We start from the raw sequence: 25,805 nt of genomic DNA, 5'->3' as shown, positions 1-25,805 counted from the left end.
TGGTCTCGAACTCACGGAGATCCGCCTGCCTCTGCCTCCCGAGTGCTGGGATTAAAGGAGTGCGCCACCACCGCCCGGCCGTAGCAAAGGTTTGGGACAATCAACTTGTCAAGAGAATGTGTGTCTTCTGGGGTGTCAGTCATATTGGTGGCCCTGTGCCTTGGGCCCTATTGTGGCACATCTCAGCAGGAGGACATGATGAGAGAATGGAGAAGAGCTGGGAACACTCACAGTTCCCTTTGAGGACACGTCTCCAGTGACCCAAACACCTCCCAGTTTGGGTCTCTTAAAGCTTTCACCATTTCTGGTGGGACAATGATGGGGATCCAGCTTCCACTGTGGGCTTTGGAAGATATTTAAGGTCAAGACTATAGCATCTGCGTGGCCTCTCTCTTGATACTCTCATGAAACATGGAGGACCCCCAGCTCTGGTTTTAATTATTCTATTTCTACATTTTGTTTTAATTTGTTACCAACTCGACCTGATTTCATCGCCCATCCTCCTCATGCCCCTGTCTCCTAGGATTCCCGCCCTACTTCACACAGGAGAGATTATAAAAGCATTTTGAGTGTGGCCACAAGCAGGTTTTGTTTGTAAGATACACCTTCAGACACAGTGTCCCTGGTTGCTCACTCCCCACAGTGTTCTCTGGGGGGCTCAGATACTTTCAGGATACCATCCCAACGCTTGGGATTCTTCCTTAGAGGAAACGCAGGCCTGATAGCCAGGTGATTAATTAGGGAAAGCCATCCAGCTGTCTGTCAGGTCTTGGTGGACACAGGCTTCTCATTCGTAGTCCTCAGGCCAGGGAGGTAGGTGTGTACTCCTGGCACATCATGGAACATGTGGTCTTGTGCACACATGTTCACACCTTGAACATCTACACATACAGCTGAAAGGGGCCACGGGACTCTCCTTGACCTTCCCTCAAGATTGGCAATAGGAATTTCTAGTCTTTTGAGAGAATACACAATAGGGTTCCTTGGCCATGGACCAAGTTTATCTTCCTCAGGTGCAGAATTGTGACTTAGCTTTGGAGTTTCTGGTGTTCTGAATTTTCTCAGAACCAGGACATATGTTTCCCACCAGCTGGATTAGAGCAAGGCTGGCTGGCCCCGAAGGATGTCATAGGTCAGAGACTGAGCCAGGCCTTGGTGTTTCTCAGTGTCTGTACACAGATTGATCTGCCATTTGCATGGTAACACAATAGCTTTCAGATAAGAAACCTCCCCTTCCACAAAACCCAAAGGAGTTTGTACCAACTTGGAAAGTAAATTCAAACTGAAGGACTGTGCAGTAGTCCTCTCCGGTGCTGGAGCTACTCACAACTTGCAGTGAAGCTAGGCTTAGATCTCCCCGTCCCAGGCTCCATATGTGACCCCCCCGCCATTCAGAAGGATGTCATAATCCTTCCACGCCAACCCCACAGCCATTCTACCATGCTCAGTGACTGTCTCCCGCCACGTCCCAGCATATTACAATTTAGAAATTCTAGGAATTTGTTGAAGTATACAAAGTGCAAAAAACCCCAAGCCCACAGCACAGAGAAGTTTACAGATATGTGCACCCGAGTGACCCCAGATCAGGTAGGGACCACACCCCATATATGAGCCAACCCGACTGAAGCCACCCTTATTTAGATTTCTTTCACTGTAGACAGTCTTGCTCATCCTTTGATTTAACACAGTGTGTGCTCCTGTGTTGGAGAAGTCCTAAGAACGGTGTATTCCTCTGAATGGACTGGGTGTATGGGAACCCAGAAGGTCATTTTGTAGATGCTCATGGCAATAAACAAAACTTTCAATCAGGAATGATATGACTTGGCCTGGTGGCACAGGCTATAATCATGGTACTTGGGGTGCCAAGGCATATTGGAGGCCAACCTGGGTAACAGAGGGAGATCCTGTCTCATTAAACAAAGGATATTTTCCTCAATGATCTTTTATATTTTTTTCTTATGTTCTGGCCTGTGTTAGAGAGTGTGGTCTCTATGCTAAGAAGATCTTTGTCTGTCTATGTCTTGTCCCATGTTATAGAACTGGTGTTTTCTGGAGGCTTACTAACTTTTATTCTGTTCATCGGTTTCTTCAGCTAAACTTGTCTACCATTTGCTTCCTGTGGGCTTCTCCCTGGAGGTGGGACCCTATCCTAGGGAAGGGATGTGGATGTGCCTAAAACAGATGGGTGTGTCTTGCTTTTACACTCATGAGAGAAGTTTTTTCTGACCACTCAGGCCTCAGGCATAGTCAGAGCTAGAGTGTGTAGAACTGTTACAACAGTGTGGACACCCGGTATCTCCCTCTGCTTACCCTTCTTGGTCTGTTTTAACAGTGACGAGCATAGAAAAGAGGAGCCATTCTCAGTGAAAGATCTCGTCTCCCGCTTCCGTGCCAACATCATCACCAAGGGAGCGAGGGCCTTTGAAGAAGAGGAATGGGATGAGGTTTCCATTGGCTCCTTGAGTTTCCAGGTAAGTTTTAGGAGGTGGTTCTCCTTCCTTAAAGGCTGCAGTGACTGTTGATCTCAACTCCAGAGCTGGATGGTGGCAGGTACCCCTTTCTCCATTTACCATCTTCTGTGTATTGTGTTTGGGCTTAAGTCTGTTTTTTGGGAATTCTTGTGTCCTCTTTAAAGATGCTGGACTTCCCAGTGCAGTAGAGTTTGTAGGGGGGACCCAGAAGCCTAGTGACCCCTTAATGTTTTCTGTTGCTGTTACCGCTCCCTTCCCTTCTTCCCTCTGTTATCCTTTCCCTCCTCTCTCTCCTCATCACTCTTCTTTCCCCTCTTTGTCTACTTTTCCTCCCCTCTCCTTCCTTCTCCTTCCTCCTCTTTTCCTTCCCCTTTCTTTCTATGCTCCCCTTCTCTCTTCCTTCCTCTCCCCCTCCTCTCCCTCCTCACCCCCACTTCCTCCCCTTTCTTTTCCCTTCTGGCTTCTGCCCTTAATGGCAGCTGGGGAAGAGATTATAGTTAGAGGCAGACCCATTGTCATCTGCTCTCAGCCCCCCAAGCCTCTGCAGGAGTCTTAAGTGCATGAGAGATGGAAGGGAAACCGTGTCCTGCATCTTCATTCCTCACATGACTGACAAACTCATGAGCTCTGCCTCTGAGCTTGGCCTTCCCTCCAGTCTGCTGCCTCAGGCCTTTGCCCTGTTGCCCCTCCTACTTGTTGTATTGCAACTGATCATTGGCTTAGAGGTCACCTCAGCAATATGATTCTCTTCAGCATGCTGCCTGCAACATCTGAGCGACCAGGGTGTAGATCCTGTCTGCCTTTTTCCCAGCTTGCTCTGAGACCTAGAGCATCCAGGTGGAGTCAGCGCTCAGTGAGCCATTGTTGGGAAGTCAGACAGGAACAATAGGGGCTAGCTGGAGGCTGCAGAGGATGGCTCACTGGTGGCAATGCGCTCAGCTCTTCAGTGGGTATGAACTGATCCTACTAATTGCAGGGGGTATAACCGGACTGTCACACGACTACCTCGTGTGCCCAGGCTTGTGCTTCAGTGCAACACCAGTCCAACACCCAGAAAAACAGTAAAAAGATCCACATCACCATCAGTGGACCTCAGGCCTGGGGCGGGGGATACACAAAAGGCCTGGTGACCCTTCTTACGCGTGAACTCTGGAAGTTCCTACTGAGCAGTTATCAACTTTTCTTTCCTGTAAGCCTGGCTCTCGCAGTGTCTCTCCTGTCATTGTCCTGTCTGCTGGCCTCCTCTTCCATTCCTTTTCTCTATCACTGAATCTCTGCTGTTTTAGAAACATCTGCTCTGACTCAGTCTGCTGGGCACCAAGGTAGGCGCTAAATATACCTCGTGAGATATTTGGAGAGAGGGAGAGAGGACCAAAGGGAAGAAGGAGGAATGAGGGAGGGAAAAGTAAACTGTGCCAGGCTTACTATCAGAAGCCCACGTGACAAGAGCAGCACCCGTGTCTCCCCAGGGGCTCGGGGCCACACATAGAAAAGACATGAAGAACCTTCCTGAGTGACATCTCAGCATGCTTTGCCTTCTATAGTCAACATTTCTAATGTATGAAAACAAACTGAAATTAAACTATGCATGCTCTTTGGCCCAGTAATTTCATTCTGAAGAAAGCTATTGCATAGAAATGCTCGTGCACTGGCTGGGGAGGTAGCTCAGAGGTAGAGCACTAGCCTAGTGTGAGCAAAACCCTAGGTTCAGTCCCCAGTAAAGCAAAACCACCACTGTTAACAGCAACTCTGAGGCAAGTGTGCAAAGAGGTGTGGTCAGGTTACTTACTAAAGTATGATTATATCGTAAAAAAATTAGGTAACATCCTGTCTATGCTTGTACAGAGCTATTAACAAGGTTAAATAAATTATGCCACATCTGTACAATGTAGTCAGTAAACAGAAAATTTACAAGATACAGTTAATTCTGTGCCTTTCAAAAATAAACACTTAAGACACGTCTGTGGATGGCAGTGGGCGCTACGGCAGTTGCTAAGGGACTGGAGCATCTCTTTGAGGAAGCAGCTTTTAACTGGATGCCACTAAGCCATCACTACTTTATATGCGTTAGCTCAACCTCACTGGGAGAAACTGATCCTTAAAAATTCCAAGTAGGGACTGGAGTGATAGCTTAAGTGTTGCAGTGAGGGCCGCTTGTTCATCCTGGCTGCCCACTAACTTAGCCCCGAAATAACCACACAGAGACTGTATTAATTAAATCACTGCTTGGCCCATTAGCTCTAACTTCTTACTGGCTAACTCTTACATATTAATTCAACCCATTTCTATTAATCTGTATATCACTACGCGACAGTGGCTTACTGACAAAGATTCACATGTCTGACTCTGGCGGCTCCATGGTGGCTCTTCCCTATTCTGCCTTCTTCCTCCCAGCATTCAGTTCTGTCTTCCCTACCTACCTACCTACGTTCCGCCCTATCAACTAGACCAAGGCCGTTTTTTTATTCATTAACCAAAGAAAGCAACACACAAACAGAAGGACCTCCTACACCACTTAAGTAGTTAAGAGCACTGACTGCCCTCACAGATGGCTCAGGTTTGGTTCCCATCTTAAAAAAAATGAATAAATCCAAGTAGGCCACTCATATGCACTAAAAATACTGGCTGTTTTTCTTGTGACTGAATACCTGATAAGAAGCAGCTTGAGGGAGGAAAGGTTTATTTGGGCTCAAAGCTTCAGGGTAGATACAGTCCTCCATGGAGGGAAGGCGCGGGGTGGGGGGTTGGGAATGGCTCTCAGATGTGGTGGCAACAGCAAGGCTGCTTGTTCATATCTGGGCCAATCAAGAAACAGTGAACAAAAAGCTAGGGCCAGCTCTAGGCCCCGCCCCCAAGTGACCACTTCCTGAGAGCAGCTCTACATTGTAAAGGGACCTCAATGTGCCAAAATAGCACCCCAGGTGGGGGATTTTACATTCATAGCACAACAGAAGCTGAGTCGTTAGGAACTGTTTCATGGCTTCAAAGAGCTAAGAACATCAACTCAGACAGACCAAACTTTCACCCTGAGAACTGAGAAGTGTGAGGAGGAGGAGGAAGAGAAAGCTCTTCCTGTACTGACATGGAAGGGGACCCAGGTGGCCTCTCAGATGTCAGTGTGCTTCCCACAAAGTTGCAGAGGCAGGGTTGGGTGTAGAACTTAGTTTGGGGTGATCGTCAGCCATGTAGCAGCCCTTGTCTCTGAGAATGGGGAGGTTGGATGGGTTCCTTTTCTGATTGCTGTGGTCACTGAAAAAGCAACTCAAGGGAGGAAGATTTAATTTCAGCTCACAGCTTGAGGGTGTCGTCTGTCATGGTGAGAAAGACGGCAACAGGAGTGAGGTGGCTGGTCACGCCGAGTCCACAAGTGGGAAGTGAAGAGCATGGATGATGGAGATCAGCTGTGGCTTTTATTCAGTCTGGGACCACAGCTCATGGTATGGTGGTGACTACATTTAGGGTGGGTCAGCACACACCCACTAGCCCAATCTAGAGAGTCCCTCATAGACGAGTCTGCAGGAGAGTCTCCGAGAGGAGCCTAGATCTCCCCAAGCTGCTGTCTGTTTACCCCAGGGGAAATGCTGACTGTGACTTTCCCCTTTTGACTCTGTACAGGCTTGTATTTGGCTTGTTTCTCAACAGGCATTTATGACAACAAATGCTTTTTAAAGATACATATTAAAAGAAAACTAAGGAAGGCTTAAAAAGGAACCGTGTATGAATGCATATGTATTTATAAAAGAATATCTGGCAAATGTCCCTCCTGCCACCTGAGAAACTTTTCTGAGGATCTTTTCAACAAAATGATGAGATTTTGATGCAAAGTGTTGTCTGTGAGGAGAAGCTGTCTGAACCTGGGTCTGGTGGCTGCTGTTGGTCCCTGGCATCCCTTCTGCCAGCTCGTGGGAGACACTGTTTTCCAGGGTAGCTGAGAGTGTCTCCATATGAGCTGAACTGGCCCCTGTCGCAGGATCCTCATCCCCAGCAGTGGGTGTTTCCACTTGAGCATGAAGGGATGCCTGGGCTTGGCGTCCCTCTAGTAGTGTTTGGACTCCTGGACATATCCAGATAAGCTGCTGGATGAGGAAATGTATCTTAATTGGTGTTGTAAGCATCTGCCGTTCTTTCCAGCACCCTCTGCCACTCACAGGGCCTGGGAACGTGGAGCTCCAAACCACACAGACACCATTTCCCAGAAGATGGATGCCCATCAGCTAGAGTGCAGACTATAGCACAGGCCAGGGCTCAGCTGCATCAGTGAGTGCTTCTAACCTCAGCGAACCGTGCTGACCCACGAATAAGCAGAGGCACAAGCAGCCATCGGGAAACCCAGTCACTGACACAGTGATCCTAGCTGTTCAGGTAGCTAAAGCAAGAGGATCTCTTGAGTTCAGTTCATGTACTGAGATTCTGTCTTTTGAAAAAAAAGCCCTTTTGCATCTTGGATGTGTAGTAAAAGAGCAATCTCATCACTGCCAAGATGTAAACTTGCTGTTAATATTGATGTCTTTCCCCTCTTGTTACGAAAGTGGTAAAGGCTCTGGTCAATACTGCTGAGCCCTCTCATACCATATGACCTATGCCAAGCAGCTGGAGGGAATTTTATTTATTTTTGTATTGGGTATGTAGGCGTGTGTATCTGTATGTTGTAATATGGAGCGGCAGGGCTGCGTCCCCAGGCACCCGGCCGTCCGCATGGCTTATGCCCCAAAATAATTACACGGAAACTGTATTCTTTTAATCACTGCCTGGCCCATTAGTTCCAGCCTCTTATTGGCTAGTTCTTACATATTGATCTAACCCAGAGCATGGGACTCTTAATCCCAGGGTCGTGGGTTCGAGCCCCACGTTGGGCGCCATAATGTGGCGGAGCAAATGAATGCAGACAGATTATATAGATATATACAGCTTTAATAAGGAAATAGACTTACAGGACCACAGGTTCCCGCGGAGCAAAAGAAAAAGGGCTGCTGGGCTCACGCCCGGCAGCTTTATCCGTAAACATTAGCCCGAGGCGAACACGCCCCCAATGGGTGGGGCTATGTCCCTACATCTGTAGACACATAGAAAATACACATAGACTTTGCTTGCTTCTTCAATTACAGAATACGAGTACCCCCCCACCCCCGTTCTATTTCAAGGCCTTTGATTTTTTTTTTTTTAAAGTCTTATGTAGCTCAGGCAAGCGTTGTGATGCTGAAGATGAACTTGAATTTCTGATCTTCTGTCTCCACCTTCTGAATGCTGGGATTACAAGTGTAGAACCCAGGGCTTCATGCATGCGGGCAAGCACCTAACTCACAGAGCTACGCCCCCAGCTTCTTGTAGATTAATTTTAATTCTTGTGGTAAGCATCACATAGATGTGTTATCTTCAGTACCATGTGATGTCTAAGATACAAGTTTTCCACACTGTCAGTACTATGCAGACGGATCCCTGCTTGTGGTTCTGTGTTTATACTTCCACTTACTTTGTAGGTTAGATCTCTGTGTGGATAGTTGGTGCCCTGAGCCTGGCTCAGTGGTGGTTTCTGTTTGTCTTTGCAGTTCTGAGTGTTTTCCATCTTCAGATTCCTCCCGCCTCTAGGAACCATCAAGATCGTCTTCTGCTCCTTTCTTTCTTTCTGCTGTTCTTATGCAGCTGCCTTTTAGCCCGCAACCCCAGATGGTCCATTCCCAGGAAATGCTGCAAAGAGGGACTGCGTTTGTGCTCAGAGGTTGGTCGTATGCTTGTGATTCTACCATGCAAAGCGTGATGGCCTCATTGCATTTCCCTTTTCCCCTGCCAGGTCCTGGGGCCTTGTCACAGGTGTCAGATGATATGTATTGACCAGCAAACAGGGCAGCGGAACCAAGATGTTTTCCAGAAGCTTTCTGAGAGTCGGGGGAGAAAGGTAGGTATGCATGCCCAACTTGGAAGCCCCATTTTAAGATCTTGGCATGCCGTTGGCACATAACTATTCTGACAGGAGTGCTGAGTAGTTTTCAGCAGTAGAGGGTTTGTTGTACTGCCCAATGCTCTAGTCAACATCCCTAGCTTGCCCATGGTTCCCTATTGTTTTCCTTGCCATCCAATGTCTCTTCCAGTGTTATTGTTTTATTATAAGCATCTTCATGTTCTCAGATCTTATTGAATAATAGAAGGAATATAAAAACAACAAGGCTGGAGATGTGGCTCAGTGGTAGAGAGCTCACTCACCTAGCACGCACCGGGGTCTGGCTTCCATCCCTACCACCACATGAAAACACTAATCCTACACTCCTGGTCACTATTTTGTTCACCACAGAGATCTCATTAAAAGGTCAAATGACTCCATGGGTAGAGGATGTCCTGAGAGGGCTCAGTGAAGTTCATCTTCTTGGGGGTAAAAGACTCAGGGTTGCTGTTGTAGAGTCTTGATTATAAAAGCTGAGTGTTTGATATATTGATTCACTAGAAGCATTTATGTTTAGCTTTGTATCTTCTGTTAGGACTTTGTGAAGAGTTCCAGTCATTAAAGCATTCTTGAAGCAGGGTATGGTGATAACTCCTAGATCCCCAAAGGAGCTCAAGGACATCCATGGTTACATAGAGAGTTTGTAGTTGCCCTAGATTACAGTGAGTCCCTGTCTCAAATAAATAATAAATTTATAGGCTGGGGAGATAGCTCAAACTGTAGAGTGCATGCCTTGCAAGCTGAAGAGCTCTGTCTCTCTCTCTCATACACACACACACACACACACACACACACACACGAGCTGAACTGGACACTTTGACACATGCTTGTAATCCCAGACTGGGAAGGTAGAAACTCCAGGGGCTCTTCAGCCAGCCTGCCGTACCTGGTGAGCAACAGACCTATGAGAGACCCCGTCTCAATAATCAACATGGATAGCATCTGAGAAACAGCATCCAGGGTTGTCCTCTGGTCTCCATATGCACACATGTGCACCTGTACACACATGAACATGCCTCTGCATTCTGGAACGCTGGGATTAAAAGCAAGCTGCAAATGATTTTTAACAACTTTCAAAATAATATGGCTTGTCTTGTGACTATCGCCTCTCTCACAGGTGAACTTTGGTGTGTACCTGATGCACGCGTCCTTGGATTTATCCTCTCCCTGTTTCCTGTCGGTGGGATCTGAGGTGCTGCCCGTGTTGAAAGAGCGTGGAGTGTCCTGACTCACCTGTTTCCCAGAAATACCCGGGTGTTATTGTCTAACATTTCTTCCCCAGAGAGCATTAAAGTTTCTCTTCACATCGCTGTCTATGTTATTGAGACCTGTGACTTGATTCAGTAGAACTTAGTCTTAGAATGAGTACCGCTCATTGTCTTTGGAGACCCAACCCACTCTTAACCCGTGCCCCCTGACCTCTGCTCATGGGCACTGACTAGGCTTATCAGGGCTGCCCACACCTAAAAAGGTGCCCTCACATCTCACACCCAAACAATGAGCAGTCGTAGACAATGAAATTTTTTCATGATACTCAGGAGATGAAGTTTTTGTTTCTTTGTTTGTTTTTGTTTTTTATTTGTGTGGGAGTTGGTTCTCTCTACCTTGTGGGTTCTGGAGATCAAACTCAGGTGTCAGGCTTGGTGGCAAGTGCCTTTATCGGCTGAGGTATTTTCGTGGCCCCATTTTTTAAAAATAGTTTTATTGGGCCAGATGATGGTGGCGCACGCCTTTAATCCCAGCACTCGGGAGGCAGAGGCAGGTGGATCTCTGTGAGTTTGAGGTCAGCCTGGTCTACAGAGCAAGTTCCAGGCCAGTCAGGGCTACACAGAGGAACCCCGTTTCGAAAACCCCAAACCACAAAGTTTATTGGGTACATTTCAACACTGCAAAAGGTCATCAGGCGGGCAACAACTAGAGCATCTGCCTGGCTTTCATTCTATATATTTCTGGAAGCAGGGGTTGAGACAGGGCTTCCATCTCTCAGGTTGACTTGATTTTCCTGTCCTCATCTCCCAAGAGACTGAACCACCATATCATATTCAGCTTGATTTATATATATATTTGGTTTTTCGAGACAGGGTTTCTCTGTGTTTTGGAGCCTGTCCTGGAACTAGCTCTTGTATACTAGGCTGGTCTCGAACTCACAGAGATCCACCTGCCTCTGCCTCCCAAGTGCTGGGATTAAAGGCGTGCGCCACGACCGCCCAGCTTTGATTTATATATTTTGAAGGTATTTAGTTATCTATCTATTTATTTACTTATGTATGTGTGTTCACACTTAAGATTTCTGTTTTTTCTTAGTTTAAAAAAATTTTATTTTTAGATAGGGTTTCACTGTGTATGTCTGGCTGGCCTAGAACTTACCTGGTTCTGAACTCATGGGGATCTGACTGCCTCTGCTTTTCGCATACTGGGATTATGTACCTGACTTCTACATCTTTCTGATGGACTGAATCTTTTTATTTATATTATTTTTTTTGTCCCGAGTATATTTTTCAGCTGTCTAATATGTCATGCTGATATTTCTCAGCTATTTATGAGAATTATGAGCCTCCTCTCATGAATAAATATAAATCTTGAAATTCCTGAAAGAGTATCAAACTTAGTGTAGCAATTTCTCAAAAGATTATATATCACGGCTGTGTTGGATTTATTTCAGGTGCACAATGGTGTTTTAATTTTATAAAATGAAATAGGTTTATATGTTACCCAAGCCTGCCCAGCTAGAGAGTGTGCCTCTGCACATCCCAAGCTCTCTTCTCCACTTCGTCACACTTGCTAATGTTTGTGAAAGAATAGCATGAGCAAGCACTCTGCTGCACGCCTCACACATCCCAAACACCCCATGGAGATAAGCAGAGAGGCGAAATAACCCAGTGAAGATGGGAGTAGAACCTAGCAGAGATTAAACTGGAGCTGGGTCCTGAACTGCTGACTCATGATTGTGGGCAACGTTCTGAGCACTTCAGGTGGAGAGAACAGTGTGATCCTCTTGAAGATCATTATGAGGAGTTTACTAGTCTCATCTTTATAGATGAAGAAACTGAGGCCAAGGTCAGTTGCTTGATCTAGGTTTTCCAACTGGTAAGTGATAGACCTGAGATCTGAGGGGCTGAGATCTGAGGGACTGAGGCCTGAGGGGCTGAGGCCTGAGGAGCTGAGGCCTGAGGGGCTGAGGTCTAGAGTTTACTCTCTGATCGTTCTGATCACTGTTATTTACTAGCAAGGGGCTTTGCTTCAGAGGTACAGGAAGCATGATAAGAACAAATACCCAAGTGTGGTTTTCTCCCCAGTTGCACCTCTCATTGCGTTAACAGAACAAGCTCAGAGGGTCTGGTGGTTTGTGTCAGCCAATCACAACAACGATACTGCTTTGATTAGCAGTCCAAAGACAGGGGTACCTCGAGGAGATGTGAGATTAGTCTGGGGGAAGCCAAGGGAAGTCCCGTGGAGATGGACAGGACAGTGCCATCACCTGCCCTCTTTTACCTACAACTGCCTCTGGTCTCAAGGGCCTTCAGGTGTTGGGAGCAGTGAGACCCCATATCCTGGATTTCTTGTAATCCCCTGATCTGAGTGCCTACAGCTGCTCTGAGCACGAGACCTTCAGGAGTTCCTGATGGCAGGAGAGTGGTTTCTGGTGGGTTTGGCTGGGGCGTGGCTATCTCTATATAATCTGCCCCTGAACACAATAAAGGGGGCATTCTTGGGGGAATTCAAGGATGGCCCATGTCGCTGTCTCTCTGCTTGTGTGTGTCTGTGTATTTTAACCTCCAGCCCCCTTGCCCGAAGCTCGCGAACTGGGTAAAAGCACACCTTTATTAACATAACTTGGAAGTTCCAGGTAGGTGGACTGCTGTGATTTCAAGGCTGTCCTGGTCTCCAAAATGAATTCATGGTCAAGCCAGGAATGTTTCACAGAGAAATCCTGTCTTCACTGAGGCGCTGAAAAAAGAATGTATATAGCTTAAAAAGATAAATGTGTACAGATGTATGATGTTGATTGTGTTGTCTTTTGTGTTCTGGACTGGAGAAAGCCATTTGATTCTAGGAACTGCTAAGAAAGGTATTTTGACTTTAAAATATGGGCTTAAGGATTTGATGTTTCGGAAAAGAGGTTCTGCTTTTGTCTCCACAGAGGATGAGAACCTGAGGATTTATTCGAGATTTAAATGAAATGTGAGGCTAGCATGTGGTTTGATTCACCGAGACCTCCAGAAATGTTGCAGTGGAGTGTAAGCGGTGGTGGCCACCATCATGGCCGCAACTGCCCTGCGGGGTGGGTCCGCGCCACGCTCTCGCGGATCCACCTCTTTCCCATGGCTGTGACCTGCGTCTGAGCGTAGCTGGAAAATGGCAGAAAATTGCAGTAAATACCCCCAAGAATGCAGCATCCCCCACTCAGCAGGAAGTAGCCAGACAGATTGACAACGCCCAAATTCCCTAAGTGGGGCCCCTTCAGTGGTTGCAGAGCAGCAAGCCTGCTGCCCTGAGTTTCGCTCCACTTCATGCACCAGTTTGGACCCAGAACAAATGCCAATGCTGCTGGGGCTAGGAGGCAGCTGGAGCAGAGCTTTGCTAGGTGGCTGTGGTGGAAGGCACATTGCCCCAGCCCAGTCGGTGCCTAGCCTGGCGGATGCCACAGCAGTGCCAGAAGTATCAGCAAACGCAACAAGTGCTGGAGCTGAGGCAAGCTGGAGCACAGACCTCACTGGGCTGCCTGAGAACGCAGCAGGGCAAGGACAAGAAGGCAGTGGCAGTTCTAGGCTCTGCACGCGGAAGAGTCTGCACCAGAGCGAATTTAAATCAAGAGACTGCCCTATTGTAGGAGCAGGTGGACTTATGGCTAGTACAACAAATGTGTTGTTCATCATTCCATTTGTATGACATCTGTTAATATTGCTAATGCCTCTTATATGGTGAAACAACTCAATGGTTACTTGAATAGCCCTTGAAATGTGACAATGAGCACACCAGATTGTAACTGTTTAGCCAAAGGGATGGTTTGAATACCATAGGTCAAATGGGAGGTTGGGTCCAGTGGTGACTGGGGACCCTACTGCTGGCAATCTTAATGCCTGTTGCCATGGGCATTCATCTTTAAATCCTGTGTAAGATCAGACAACCCATGAGAATGCAGCATTTGGTCACTTAGCAGAAGCAGGATCAGCTGGGCTGCTAGGGAAGCCAAAGAGGTACATGAGCGAGAAGGTGTCTTCCATGTACTCAGCTGACAAGAATGAATGTGCCACGGGGGATGGCAGCTGGGGTATGCTAGGGGACTGCTGAAGGAGCAATGGTTTCTTGACTGCTCCTGGGGTCATGGCAAAGCCACTCCTAAAAGTCCGGAGTCTGATATGGTCACACACCTCTGTTCATTTGAGGGGAAGAGGGTGTGTGGGAAATAGTATGAGGAACCAACAGTCTCTGGGATACTTGAATCTACCTGTCTTATAGGCTTAAGTTGCTCTCTTGTGTTCCCTAAAAGCCAGTATTCTCCTGAGATGCTGTCACTCTCTCCTGATTATAGGTTCAATCAAAGTGACCAAAAGGCTGTGTGGTCAGGAGGGTCTTCTGTTTTATAAAAAAATTTAGGGGGGAGATGTTGGGAGCAGTGAGACCCCAGATCGTGGATTTCTTGTAATCCCCTGATCTGAGTGCCTACAGCTGCTCTGAGCACGAGACCTTCAGGAGTTCCTGATGGCAGGAGAGTGGTTTCTGGTGGGTTTGGCTGGGGCGTGGCTATCTCTATATAATCTGCTCCCGAATACAATAAAGGGGACATTCTTGGGGGAATTCAAGGATGACCCATGTCGCTGTCTGTGTGTGTCTGTGTATTTTAACCTCCAGCCCCCTTGCCCGAAGCTCGCGAACTGGGTAAAAGCGCACCGAACGCAGAAACGGGGGCGCGTGCGTGGTATTCAAGCATGTCCCAAAGTGGCATTTGCTGTTTGGAGTTGACAGTGCCTTGATTAGATGATGCTATCAGGACCAATTTTGCCCTCTTTCCCCTCCTTTCCTTTATTCATGGGGAAGTGGTTATGGTTTAAGTTGTCCACTTGACAGGACCTAGGATCGCCTTGGAGACAACTCGGGACACATCTGTGAGAAATGGTCGAGGTTAATGTGTGTATATCCATCTCAAATATGGGCAGCACCACCCTAGAGGCTGGAGTCCTGGACTAAACAAAAAGGAGAGAGTGAACTGAGCGCCAACATTTATCTCTGCCTGATTGGATGCACTGTGATCAGCTGCTTCACACTCCTGCCGCCACGTTCGGAAGAAATGCTCTTCGGTTGCCTTTGTCATGTATTTTGTCTCAGCAACAAGACAAGTACCTGTGGAATATTCTTTTACACTGTGTAAGTACATACCACTCTGATTAGTTTAATAAAAAAAGCTAAACAGCCAGTAGCGAGGCAGGATTTTGGGGGCAGAGAGAATGCTGGGAAGATGAAGGGTGGATCTGAGGGTGGCCAGGCAGACTCAGAAGAAGTAGGATGGACAGTACTTAGATGAGGTGAGCCTTGGGGCAGCACATGGGTTACTAGAAAGTGGTTAAGTTATAAGAGCCAACTAAAAACAAGCCTAAGCTATCGGCCAACCTTTCATAATAAAGAGTCTCCATGTGGTTATTTGGGAGTGGGTTCCTGTCAGTCAATCAAGAGTGTTTTTGTGGTCTCCGATGAAAAATTCTACCTACAAGTAGCTAAAGGAGAGGTGTGGGGGGGTCACCAGGAAGAGAAAGTATAGGCTTTAGGCATCTAGAGGACCTGGTGACCTGTTGGGGGGAGCTGCGGGCTGTGTTCCTGCCGCCCCAGCTCCTGGTAGCCTGGCTAGCTTATGCTCCAAAATAACAACACACAAACTGTATTCTTTTAAACACTGCTTGGCCCATTAGCTCTAGCCCTTACTGGCTAATTCTCATATCCCGATCAACCCATCTCTAATAATCTGTGTAGCACCAGTCTTACCGGGAAAGATTCAGCATGTCTGACCTGGCGGCTTGCTTCATCGTGTCTGCCTCTGAGAGGAGCTGCCCTGCATCTGCCCGGGAGAGGGGAGCATGGTGTCTGAGCTCACTTCCTCTTCCTCCCAGCATTCTGTTCTGTTTATTCCACCCACCTATGTTCTAACCTATGAGGGCCAAGCAGTTTTATTTTTTAACCAATGACCTTCCTCCATCAGTGACCCATTGTGCGGATTGAAATCTTGGTTGGGTCTTGAGGACCTTCAGGGACCTAGCAGCAACCCAAACCTCCTTTGGCATGTATTGTTTCAAGCACCTGGGACTTCTGAGAAAGACCGGGCCTCTCCCATTACAGGGCCAGTTCAGGGAGTGCGTGGAAACTGAAGGGGAAGCTAGGTCCACCCGCAGCCTCTCACAGCCTTTTTATCCTCTTTTGTGCTAGCAGAATTAACATCTACGTATTTCCCTTTACAAATCCCTAAATTAAAATTGTGGCAAATAAGAAGGTGAACCCAAAGAAAAACATAAGCATCCTCCTGAATATTAACCTTCATCAGGCGATGAAAGAAGACAGAGACAGAGACCAACATTGGAGCACTGGACTGAAGTCTCACGATCCAAAGGAGGAGCAGAAGGAGAGAGCACGAGCAAGGAACTCAGGACCCCGAGGGGTGCACCCACACACTGAGACAATGGGGATGTTCTATCGGGAACTCACCAAGGCCAGCTGGCCGGGGTCTGAAAAAGCATGGGACAAAACCGGACTCACTAAACATAGCGGACAATGAGGACTACTGAGAACTGAAGAACAATGGCAATGGGTTTTTGATCCTATTGCACGTAATGGCTTTGTGGGAGCCTAGGTAGTTTGGATGCTCACCTTAATAGACCTGGATGGAGGTGGGTGGTCCTTGGACCTCCCACAGGGCAGGGAAACCTGATTGCTCTTTAGGCTGAGGAGGGAGGAAGACTTGATTGGGGGAGGGGGGAAATGGGAGGTGGTGGCGGGGAAGAGGCAGAAATCTTTAATAATTAAATAAATAAATTAATAAATAAATAAATTTAAAAAAATTGTGGCAAATAATACTCTCTCTGAATAAGTGACAGAAGATCTCTAAATCTCACCTGAAAACTGAGGAAAACCACAGTTCTTACTGTGGTCCAGGACAGGGTCTTAAAATGCCTAAGTTAAGCCATGCCTACCACCCGGTGGCAGTATTAGGTAAGCAGAGTTTTTTTCTTTCAGGATTCTGAGCACTAGTTGAAATCGGGTCAGCATTTCTCAACAGCTGAGTGCCGGTGAGGGTTTTTGGATCCTGAGGAAAACTGTACCACTGGTGGTGGGTCCTTCAGAAGGGACGCCTGACTGCCATCTCTGGTGGTGGGTCCTTCAGAAGGGACGCCTGACTGCCATCTCTGGTGGTGGGTCCTTCAGAAGGGATGCCTGACTGCCATCTCTGGTGGTAGAGTCCTTCAGAAGGGACGCCTGACTGCCATCTCTGGTGGTGGGTCCTTCAGAAGGGACGTCCTGACTGTATCACTGGGTCCTTCAGAAGGGACACCTGACTGTATCACTGGGTCCTTCAGAAGGGACACCTGACTGACTGCATCTGGTGGTGGGTCCTTCAGAAGGGACATCCTGACTGTATCACTGGATCCTTCAGAAGGGATGTCCTGACTGACTACTTCAGCACCTTCTCAGTCTGCTTAGCACAAACCATTCTTTTGAGGTCTATTTGTCTTAGATTTGTACTTTGTTTTTCCTTCAAGGATGTAGCTTTGTTTTGTATAGCTTGCTCCTCTCTACTGCTTCCCTTTCTGTGTATGCATGTGTACCTCCATACATGTGCTCAAACATGTGTCTATACAGAGAGCTGTGTGCGTCCAGGATTGTATGTCATATATTTGACTGTTGAAGCGATGACTGCAGTAGTTCCTCATCTTGGGGTGCTCAGGGCTCTCTGCAAATTTATGGCTTCGCTTTTACCTCTGCAGGGGCAGAATCTAGTACCCAGTTTCTGAGTCAGGGTGGTCCTGACTTTGTGTTCAACCCCTTCAAAAGCTGTCAAAAGGACATTGATTGTTGTTGTTGTTGTTACATGCATTCATTTATTTTGGTGTGTGCCTGAGTATGTGGAACTCAGAACAACTTTAGGGAGTTGATTCTCTTCTGACACCGTGTGGGTTATAGGGAAAGAACTTAGGTGGTAAGGCTTGGCGAGCAACTTTACCTGCTGAGCTATATCGTTAGCTGCAGCTCAAAATCTGAGCCCAGGGATCAAGAGACTGAACAGCGTCTGCTCTTGGTTCTTAGCATCTGCCTCAGTCTTGGAGTTCATGCGAGGAACACTGATCTAGCCTTCCATGGCAAACCACATGGAATAGAGGTGCACTGTTCACAGAAGTCCTCCACATCAATCGGCTGACAGCCGGCAGACACCCCTAGACGTGGTGGGAGATGATTTTAATTTCTTCATTTCAGCGATGCTCTCAGATGACAACCACAGCAGGAGGGACACCGCTGAGCCCAGCTGAAATGATGACCTATAGAACCAAGGGTTTATTACTTGACACCTTTCAACTTAAAACATTTGTATCTTGGAAGTCCAGGACTGCCACAATCAAAAGCCAAGCTAAGCATGGTGCTTGAATGAGAACTGTTGCCTCAAGGTTCATGTATTTGAGTGCTTGGCCCCTGTTGGTGCTGTTTGAAGGGGTTCTACAGCCCTTAGCAGGTGGAGCCTTGCTACAGGATGCACGGTGCCAAGAGTGGGCTTTGAGAGTTTATAGCCCCACTCTATTTCCCTCATTTTTCCTGTGCATGGAAATTCATAGGAATTTTCTATAGTGTGGAAAACCATGGACCATGGTTCTTATAAAATTAAAGGTGATCACTTAGCTTCCTGCTGACTGTTGCCATGGCTCTCTTGCTCACGCTCCTTCTGGAATCATGCGTCAAAATAAACTTGTCTTTCCTGAAGTCACTTTTGGTCATGGTGTTTCACTGTAGCAACAAAGTCACCATACACTGAGTGACACAGATTTGAGAAGCAGGCAGCACCCTGAGGCCGGGAAAGTGGCCAAGAAGCCACTGACTGAGGGTGCACGCAGGCGAGGAGACCTTCCAGGCGAAGCACATCCAGAACCTGTGACTTAAAAAAGGCAGGTTATGCTGGGTGGTGGTGGCGGCACACGCCTTTAATCCCAGCACTTGGGAGGCAGAGGCAGATGGATCTCTTGAGTTTGAGGCCAACCTGGTCTACAAGACCTAGCTCCAGGACAGGCTCCAAAGCTACAGAGAAACCCTGTCTCGAAAAACCAATAATAAAATGGCAGGTTACATGACCATTACATACCCAGTCAGTGCTGAGCCTGAGGCAGAATCCCATCAGCACACACTTCCACTTATGGAGCGAGCTGGAGACACACGTGACCGTCTGTCATGCCAGCCCCGCACGTGTGGCTGCTTTCTACATCCTCAGGTTTGCCCTTAGGTATGGTTACATTCACCCTTCTCTATGGCTCTTAGCTCCAAGTTCTGGTGCAGCCTCCATTTTTCCAAACCCTGGCCCTCTGCAAAAGCAACTGCTCTACACTGCTGATCCATCTCTTGGGCCTCCAACAATCACATTCTAAAATGTATTTTACTCAGTTCATCTTAGGCCAGAAGGCTTAGGGGATTGAACACCCTCTTCTGGCCTCCACAGGCATTGCATGCATATGGTGCATAGGCAAAATACCTATACGCATACAAATTAAAAATATATATTAAAAAATCTTTTGCTGTCTGGAAGTCTGGGGATGAGAAACTGCTTTATTTTGCAATTCTAAGTTTAAGGATTCCAGATTTCTTCCCTTCTTGCAAATAAAATTCATTATTATGTGCAGCTGGAAGCACCCAACAGGTACTTTGAACAATTTTAGAGATCTCCCTAGATAACTCCTTAGCTTCAGGCCATATGCTTTATTCATTCCAGATGATTGTAGGCAATCATCTTGCCCAATGTTTCATTGTTCTATTGCATAGAAACCATTTTTCTAATCTTCAGAAGTCTTTGGAAGCATTTTCCCAAGACGAGATCTGTAGCCACAGGCCAGAGCTCCTTGAGGGTGGGTGAGAGGAGGCACTGCAGAGTCTCTTCAGATCCGTTCTCAGAAGCCACACACTGTTACTTCTACACACTCTTTTCATGAGAGCAAGTAACGAAGCCACCCCGATTAAAAAATGGGGAGCAGGTATGGTGGTGCACGCCTTTGATTCCAGCGCTCAGAAGGCAGAGGCAGGCTGATCACTCTGAGTTCCAGGACAGTCAGGACTGCCTGGTAAGATTGTCAAAAAAAATCAAAGAATGGAGAAACAGGGTTCACCTGTTAATGGGAGAAGTGACCAAGTTATGAAAATATGAAGGGAGAGAGGAAATGGGAGAACATGAGGGGCATGGGGAGATGGTGGGGGATGATGAATATGAGGGAAATTTGGAGAAATAAGGGTTTTTGGACAAATGGAAATATGAGGGGTGTGGTGAAATTTGGGGGATATGGATGAGGGGTGTCTGCTGGCTGTCAGATGGCTGATGTGAGGACCTCTGTGAGATGGCTCATCTCTATTCCATGTGCTTTCTCATGGAAGGCTGGATCAGTATTCATCCCCTGAACTCTGCAGGCTGACGCAGATTCTAAGACTCTCCATGTCTGGGAAGGCACGTAGCTGGAGTGTGAGGTGGCTATGCTGTGTCACAGTCACACACAGAGAGGTGGCTGTGCCGCTCAGCTTTCTCCTTTAGTGCTAGCCCATGGGATGGTTCCTCCACTAGTCGGGGTGAGTCTTCTAGTCCTCATTCAAACTTTTTTGGAAACATCATTAAAGACACCCTTAAGAGGCATGTTTTCATGGTGAGTCTAAATGCAGTCAAGTTGCGGATAAAGACTAACCATCAAAAATCCGAGAAGGCAGAAATGAGTCAAATAGGGTGCATCATGTCATTGGAGAGGCTGAGGCAGGAGGATCGTGAGTTTGAGTCAATGTGGGCTTCATCAACGCCTCCCCCCCGCTTTTGAGATTGGGTCTCAATTACGTAGACTTGGTTTTCCTGGAACTAGTGCTGTAGAACAGGATGGCCTTGAACTCACAGATCTGCGTGCCTCTGCCTCCTGAATGCTGGGATCAAAAGGCATACACCACCACGCCCAGCTCAAATTTTGTCTCAAAAACTAGTCTCCCTGCCAATCAAAACAGACTAGGACAACTGATGAAGGAATCAGAGGCTGTGTAAAAGAGAGGCCAGAGAAATCTCCAGGAGGTTGCACATGCTTGTGAAGAGTCCAGAGTAACGGCACCGCGAAAGATGCGAGTGAAGCTGCTAACTGATGGATAAGGGTTTCTATTCTCTTGAAACTAGAGAGAAGGGAGTGGGACGAATTAGGAGCCCTCTTGGTTGTGAAGAACGACAGATGCTGCTTTTAGGGAGACAGGGATTAGGAATCAGCAATGCAGCCCGGGAATGGAAAAGGAGGTCAGTTCTTTTTGGAAACGTTAGGGGTCGCCTGTGAGCAGCAAAGAGAGCTGGGATATGCTGCGTGGAGTATTGCGGCTCCAGGCTGGAAGAAGCAGGGGGACTGTCAAGCTTCACTCAATTTCCCGAGGTTTCGAGTGGAACCCTCCGATTCTTTCCCGCGTTTTCTTCGTTCTGAGATCTGTCCAGAAGCACCCCTCCTCCTCTGCTGCAGATGGTCCAGTTAGAACTTCCGGAGACCTAACCGAGGAGAGGGGTGGTGATGATGGACAGGTTCAACCATAATTCTTAGGGTGCTCTTGGGGCCCGGCTTTGGGGTCGTGGAGCCTCGCCTTGAAGCCTATCAGCTCTCATTCCGGGCGCCCTTGGGCTCAAGAAAAGCTGCTGGGATTTCTAGGCTCCTTCTCCTCAGCTCCTTTTCTCTTCTGACGCAAACCTCCCTGGAGTACACCTCACCCGGGCTCAGGATTGCGGTCTCCTAACGACAGGGTTGCAGAGAGCTGGTTCCTTGCCTCTGTGTGCCTAGCAGAAAGGCCGGTACTAAAGTCTTCATCTGCAAAGGGTTGTGCTGTGTTCTGTCCCAGGGGAAACGTAGTCAGAGAACAGTCTTGTCCCCAATCCAGTGCCCGCGCTCCGAGGCTGGTGCAGCAGGGACCTGGGCGGCGGGTGCACGTGCAGCCGGCTCTGCGTAGGGGCGTTCCTGCACGCTGATCCCTGCTAGGCTCAGGGTTGCGGACGCTGCGCTAGTGGCTCTCGCATTCCTTGTCCCTGCAGCGGTCGCGTAGGTCGGGGAAGCCCGTCCTGGTGCCGGGGAAACCGAGTGGGGGGGAGGAGCCCGAGCGGGAGGGGTGGGAGGGGGCGCAGCCCCGCCCCCGCCCCGCCCCCCGTGGCCAGAGTCCGGGCTTCAGCCCGGCGCGCCGTAGCCTGCCAGCCCGCGAGCCTGCTAGCGGCGGCCGCGGCGGCTTCCCTTCTCGCAGAACAGGCGTCTCAACCCTCCCGGCCCGCTGACCCTGGGGCTCGCGCCCCACGGGGCAGGGATGCATCATGGCCACGCTGGCTTGTCGCGTGCAATTCTTGGACGACACCGATCCTTTTAACAGTACCAACTTCCCAGAGCCCAGCCGGCCACCGCTGTTCACATTCCGCGAGGACCTGGCGCTGGGCACTCAGCTGGCCGGGGTCCATCGGCTGCTGCGGGCGCCGCACAAGGTAAGATCCGGCGGGGTGGGTGGCGAGCTGGGGACGCAATCCCTGCAGCCGTGCCTGTCAGGGTGGGGGCGCTGCAGACGGACTGGACTGGCAGAGGCCCCGGGGACACGCGCCCAAGGGCAGATACCACTGAGGGTTAGGCAGAGGGGCCCCGAGCACCCAGAGGCTGGCGCATGACTCTCTGGCTGGCGGGAAGGACAGCTCCACGTCCTAGTCCAGGTCTTTGGACGAGCGGGGCCCAGCAGGTGCCACACCGGCTCTTGGAGGCGGGATGTGTTGGAATCTCCGTGGCCTCTCCGTTAGCTCGGCCTGGTGGGCGGGGTGCAGCTCAGACGCCGGGGCTATCGGCTCGGGTACCCCGCTTGGCCCTGAGCCGGGCACGGAGAGAGCTCCAGGAGCCGCGGGACTCGGTTTCCTGGAAGAGAGCCCTGAGTGATGCCGGGGACAGAAGCTCTGTAGGGCCTCCCTGGCACTGCGGGCGGCTGGGCGACCCTCGCGACAAAGCACGCTTTCCGGAAACACCTCCCCCTCCTCCCTCTGGCAAGGGGCGCGCACTGCGATAGTGTTCACACTATCCCGTTTTTCTTCTGAGGAGCAGGTGGCCTCAGGAACCTCGGAGGAGCAGCCCCTGTGGGAGGAAGGGCGGGGGCGCGGGCAAGAGGTTCACAAAGCCTTGGCCCAGGAGCCCCAAATGAGTGTCCCCTGGGAAGAATGGCGTCTCAGTCCACCCGTTAGAGTTTTCTTTTCTTTTCATGTCTTTTCTTTCTTTCTTTCTTTTTTTTTTTTAACCCTTTGAAGGAGGCCAGGCGTCTTGCAAAGTGATTGTAAAGAGCCGGGCATTGAAAGCTAATCATTTAGCTCTCTGGGAAAGCCTTCCTCCCACTTACACAGATGGACTGCACCTTGAAGGGTTTACTTCCTTGCTGTATTTTCTGCTTAGGTTCACATCAAAGTTTAGAGATAATTAATTTTGTGAGGATCAACATGGACAAACATTTGGGAAAGAGAACCCTTAATTCCAAGCGCAAAAGTGATTTCGAAAAATCCTTCGGCTTTCTGTTAGATGCCCACTGGTTTTGAAAGTAAAAGAGGAGGCTGTGCTTGTACCTGAGGGGTTTGGAAATCCTCTCCCCCTGCTCTGAGTTCCTCAGCGCTCCCTCCAGACCTGAGGATGGACTACCTAGTAACCACTTTTTTTTTCTTTTTCTTTTCTTTTTTTAAACGGAGAGTGGGCAGATCCTCTCATTCCTTCTGTACTGGCTCTGGGTGGTTATATAGTCACGGTACTTGCATTCTTTCTGACCACAGAGCGCCTTACCTTGGGAGTCACTTTAGTAAGTTCTCACCCCTTCTCCAGCAGCAGATTCAGTATAAGTTTTCTCAGTGTCTCCCACTTCATGGTTCTTCCATTCATCATGGTCTCAGATTACAGTGATCTTTTGTTGAAGCCACAGAAGCCTCATAATTGTGGCCTTGTGACCTTGAAGTGGTATCCTTGGATCTCAAACCCTATATACATGGGTTGACCTTTCAGGCTCCGAACTCAAGTATGTTTTTAGGTTTCCATAGTCTTAATCCAGTATTCCTGGTGGGGCAGGAAATCCTGATGCTCCCCCTTCCCTCTCCTGGGCCCCCACCAGAAGCCACAGTACAACAGGCACACTGTCTCCCAGAACTTTCTAAGGTATCCTTTGTGAAGCAAACACAAGAAAAGGATTTAGAGAAAACCTTTAACCACCCAAGACTAATCTTAGACTTTTTGGCCAAGGACCCCAGCAGTATTTTCACTTGCTTTTATACACTGTACGTAAGTGTTTGCACTTAGGGACAGCACAGACAGCTGACTGGTAACCAGAGTTCCTTCAAGCAGAATTCATGGCATTCGTGTGTTTAAGTACACACATTCATATCTTTAAGATGTTAGTTTCCAGCAATTAAAAAAAACTGGAGCAGTCTTCCATGTCCCAAGCTAACCTTGAACTTGCTATGATCCTGAGGTTACCCTTGAAGTTTGATCCTCCTGACCGCACCTCATAGCCTTGTACCACCACAAACACATTGTGCAGTGTGGGGCTTTGTGTGTACTAGGTGTGCGCTCGACCACCTGAACCGTGATCTCCAGCCCCTCCAGCGGATAATCCACCTATGACAGAAAGTGAGTCAGCTGGGAGCACTCAGCCTGTAGCCTGTGCTCCCCGGGAGCACTAGTGCATGCATGATCTCACTTAACACCACATAGCTCCATGATATAGTGCTTATATTATTCCTGTTTTAGAGACAAAGAAACAGAGGAGCAATTAAGTAACCCGATTTCTCTGCCGGGAGGAGGGAGCTGAGAGCCCAAATAGGTCTGAGTGACTGGACACCTCAATGCAGCCCCCTGAGCAGCTAGCTGTGTGGGTGAAGACAGAGCCTATACTTCCTGGGTCCTCTCATCCGTTACCTTGGCAAGTTCACCTAACACAACCACTTTTGTGTGCCAAGCACCTTTTGGCCTGGAGGCAGGTGATGTTACAAGCAAAAGAGCTTAAAGAATTCCTGGCCTGCTAGAGTTCTTAGAGGTAAGAACATATAGTTAGCGGCTGGATGTTCCAGGCCACCAGTGAGTCTTCCCAGGGCTTAGGGAACACTTCTCCTGGGGGTGGGGCGGGGGGAGGACTCTGGAGGTAGAAAGGGGGAAGCACTTGGGTAGACTCCCATATACACACTCCAGATGTCCTCAGTCTTGTACTGGGGAAATGGCTCAGCTAAACTGCTTGCCACGTAAGTGTGACAACCTGAGCTCAATACACCCGAAACCTCAAAAAAAAAAAAAAAAAGTTAGTTGTGGTTTTGCAAGCCTGTAAACCCGGCACTGTGTATGGGGATGGGGTAAGGGGAGGAGTGTGGGATGGTGGGGACAAAAAGATCCCGGGGCTTGTTGGTCAATCAGTGTAGTTGAATCAGTAAGTTCCAGGTTCAATATGAGAGACTCTGTCTCCAAAAATAAAATGGGGAATGATTGATGAAGACACCTGGTATCAGTCTCTGGCCTCTACATACACACATGAACCTCCCTGTCCCCATACAAACACACACAGCAACAACAGCAGCAGCAATCTAAGGGCAGTTTTCCTCATTTGGTAGACAAAACAGGAACTGCAGAGTGTGTGTATAAAAAGGAGTCATGACTAACCTGTGTGTCAAAATAGCAATTATGACTTTGCTATTAAACTTTCAAAAATACTTATTTTATAGGTATGAGTGGTTTGCTTGCACATATGTCTGTACATTATGCACATTCTAGAACTGTGAGCTGCTGTATGAGTGCTAGGAATCAAACCCAGGTCCTCTGCAAGAACAAGAAGTGCTCTTAACCACCGAGCCATCTCTCCGGCCCCACATCTGTAATTTTTAGTGATGTAGGTAGTTTGATTTGGGATCATTTTCGCCATGTACTAAGTGCTAGAGAGACTAGAGCTGGGATAGTCGCTCTGTTCCAGGTACCTGTCTCATCAGACCTATACCAGCTCACCAAGCACATGACTGCTCAGGCCAAGGACTGACGTAATCGCGAGTCATAGAAAGAGAGACTAACTATGGGAGTCCCCTGGTCACGCGGGTTTAAGTCCCAGCGTTAGCTTCTGACACTGATCTGGCTCAGTGGAGCTCAATGGCTCCACGTTAGTGTCTGGCATGTTCTCCTTCCAGGAAGTCTGTCCAT

General features: G+C 48.4%; 2 protein-coding genes across 6 annotated transcripts in view; both read left to right on the top strand.

Moving 5' to 3' along the window:
- Positions 1 to 9,694, top strand: part of Mocos (molybdenum cofactor sulfurase) — a 50,388-nt gene extending 40,694 nt beyond the window's left edge. Inside the window, exons 13-15 of the mRNA XM_057788865.1 lie at positions 2,333 to 2,471; positions 8,260 to 8,364; positions 9,524 to 9,694. Of these exons, the coding sequence (XP_057644848.1) occupies positions 2,333 to 2,471; positions 8,260 to 8,364; positions 9,524 to 9,634 (355 nt within the window). The 3' untranslated portion in view covers positions 9,635 to 9,694. The remainder of the gene's footprint in view (positions 1 to 2,332; positions 2,472 to 8,259; positions 8,365 to 9,523) is intronic.
- An 11,985-nt stretch (positions 9,695 to 21,679) lies between these two features.
- Positions 21,680 to 25,805, top strand: part of Fhod3 (formin homology 2 domain containing 3) — a 409,106-nt gene continuing 404,980 nt past the window's right edge. For all 5 annotated transcript variants that reach the window (XM_057788966.1, XM_057788965.1, XM_057788964.1 and 2 more), the window contains exon 1: positions 21,680 to 22,102. In XM_057788966.1, coding sequence (XP_057644949.1) covers positions 21,938 to 22,102 — 165 coding nt within the window. In that variant the 5' untranslated portion in view covers positions 21,680 to 21,937. The remainder of the gene's footprint in view (positions 22,103 to 25,805) is intronic.

This window comes from Chionomys nivalis, chromosome 14, assembly GCF_950005125.1.
Source record: "Chionomys nivalis chromosome 14, mChiNiv1.1, whole genome shotgun sequence".
Classification (NCBI taxonomy): Eukaryota; Metazoa; Chordata; class Mammalia; order Rodentia; family Cricetidae; genus Chionomys; species Chionomys nivalis.
Note: the sequence above shows the minus strand (reverse complement) of the source record. Positions and strands in the feature narration are given on the sequence as shown.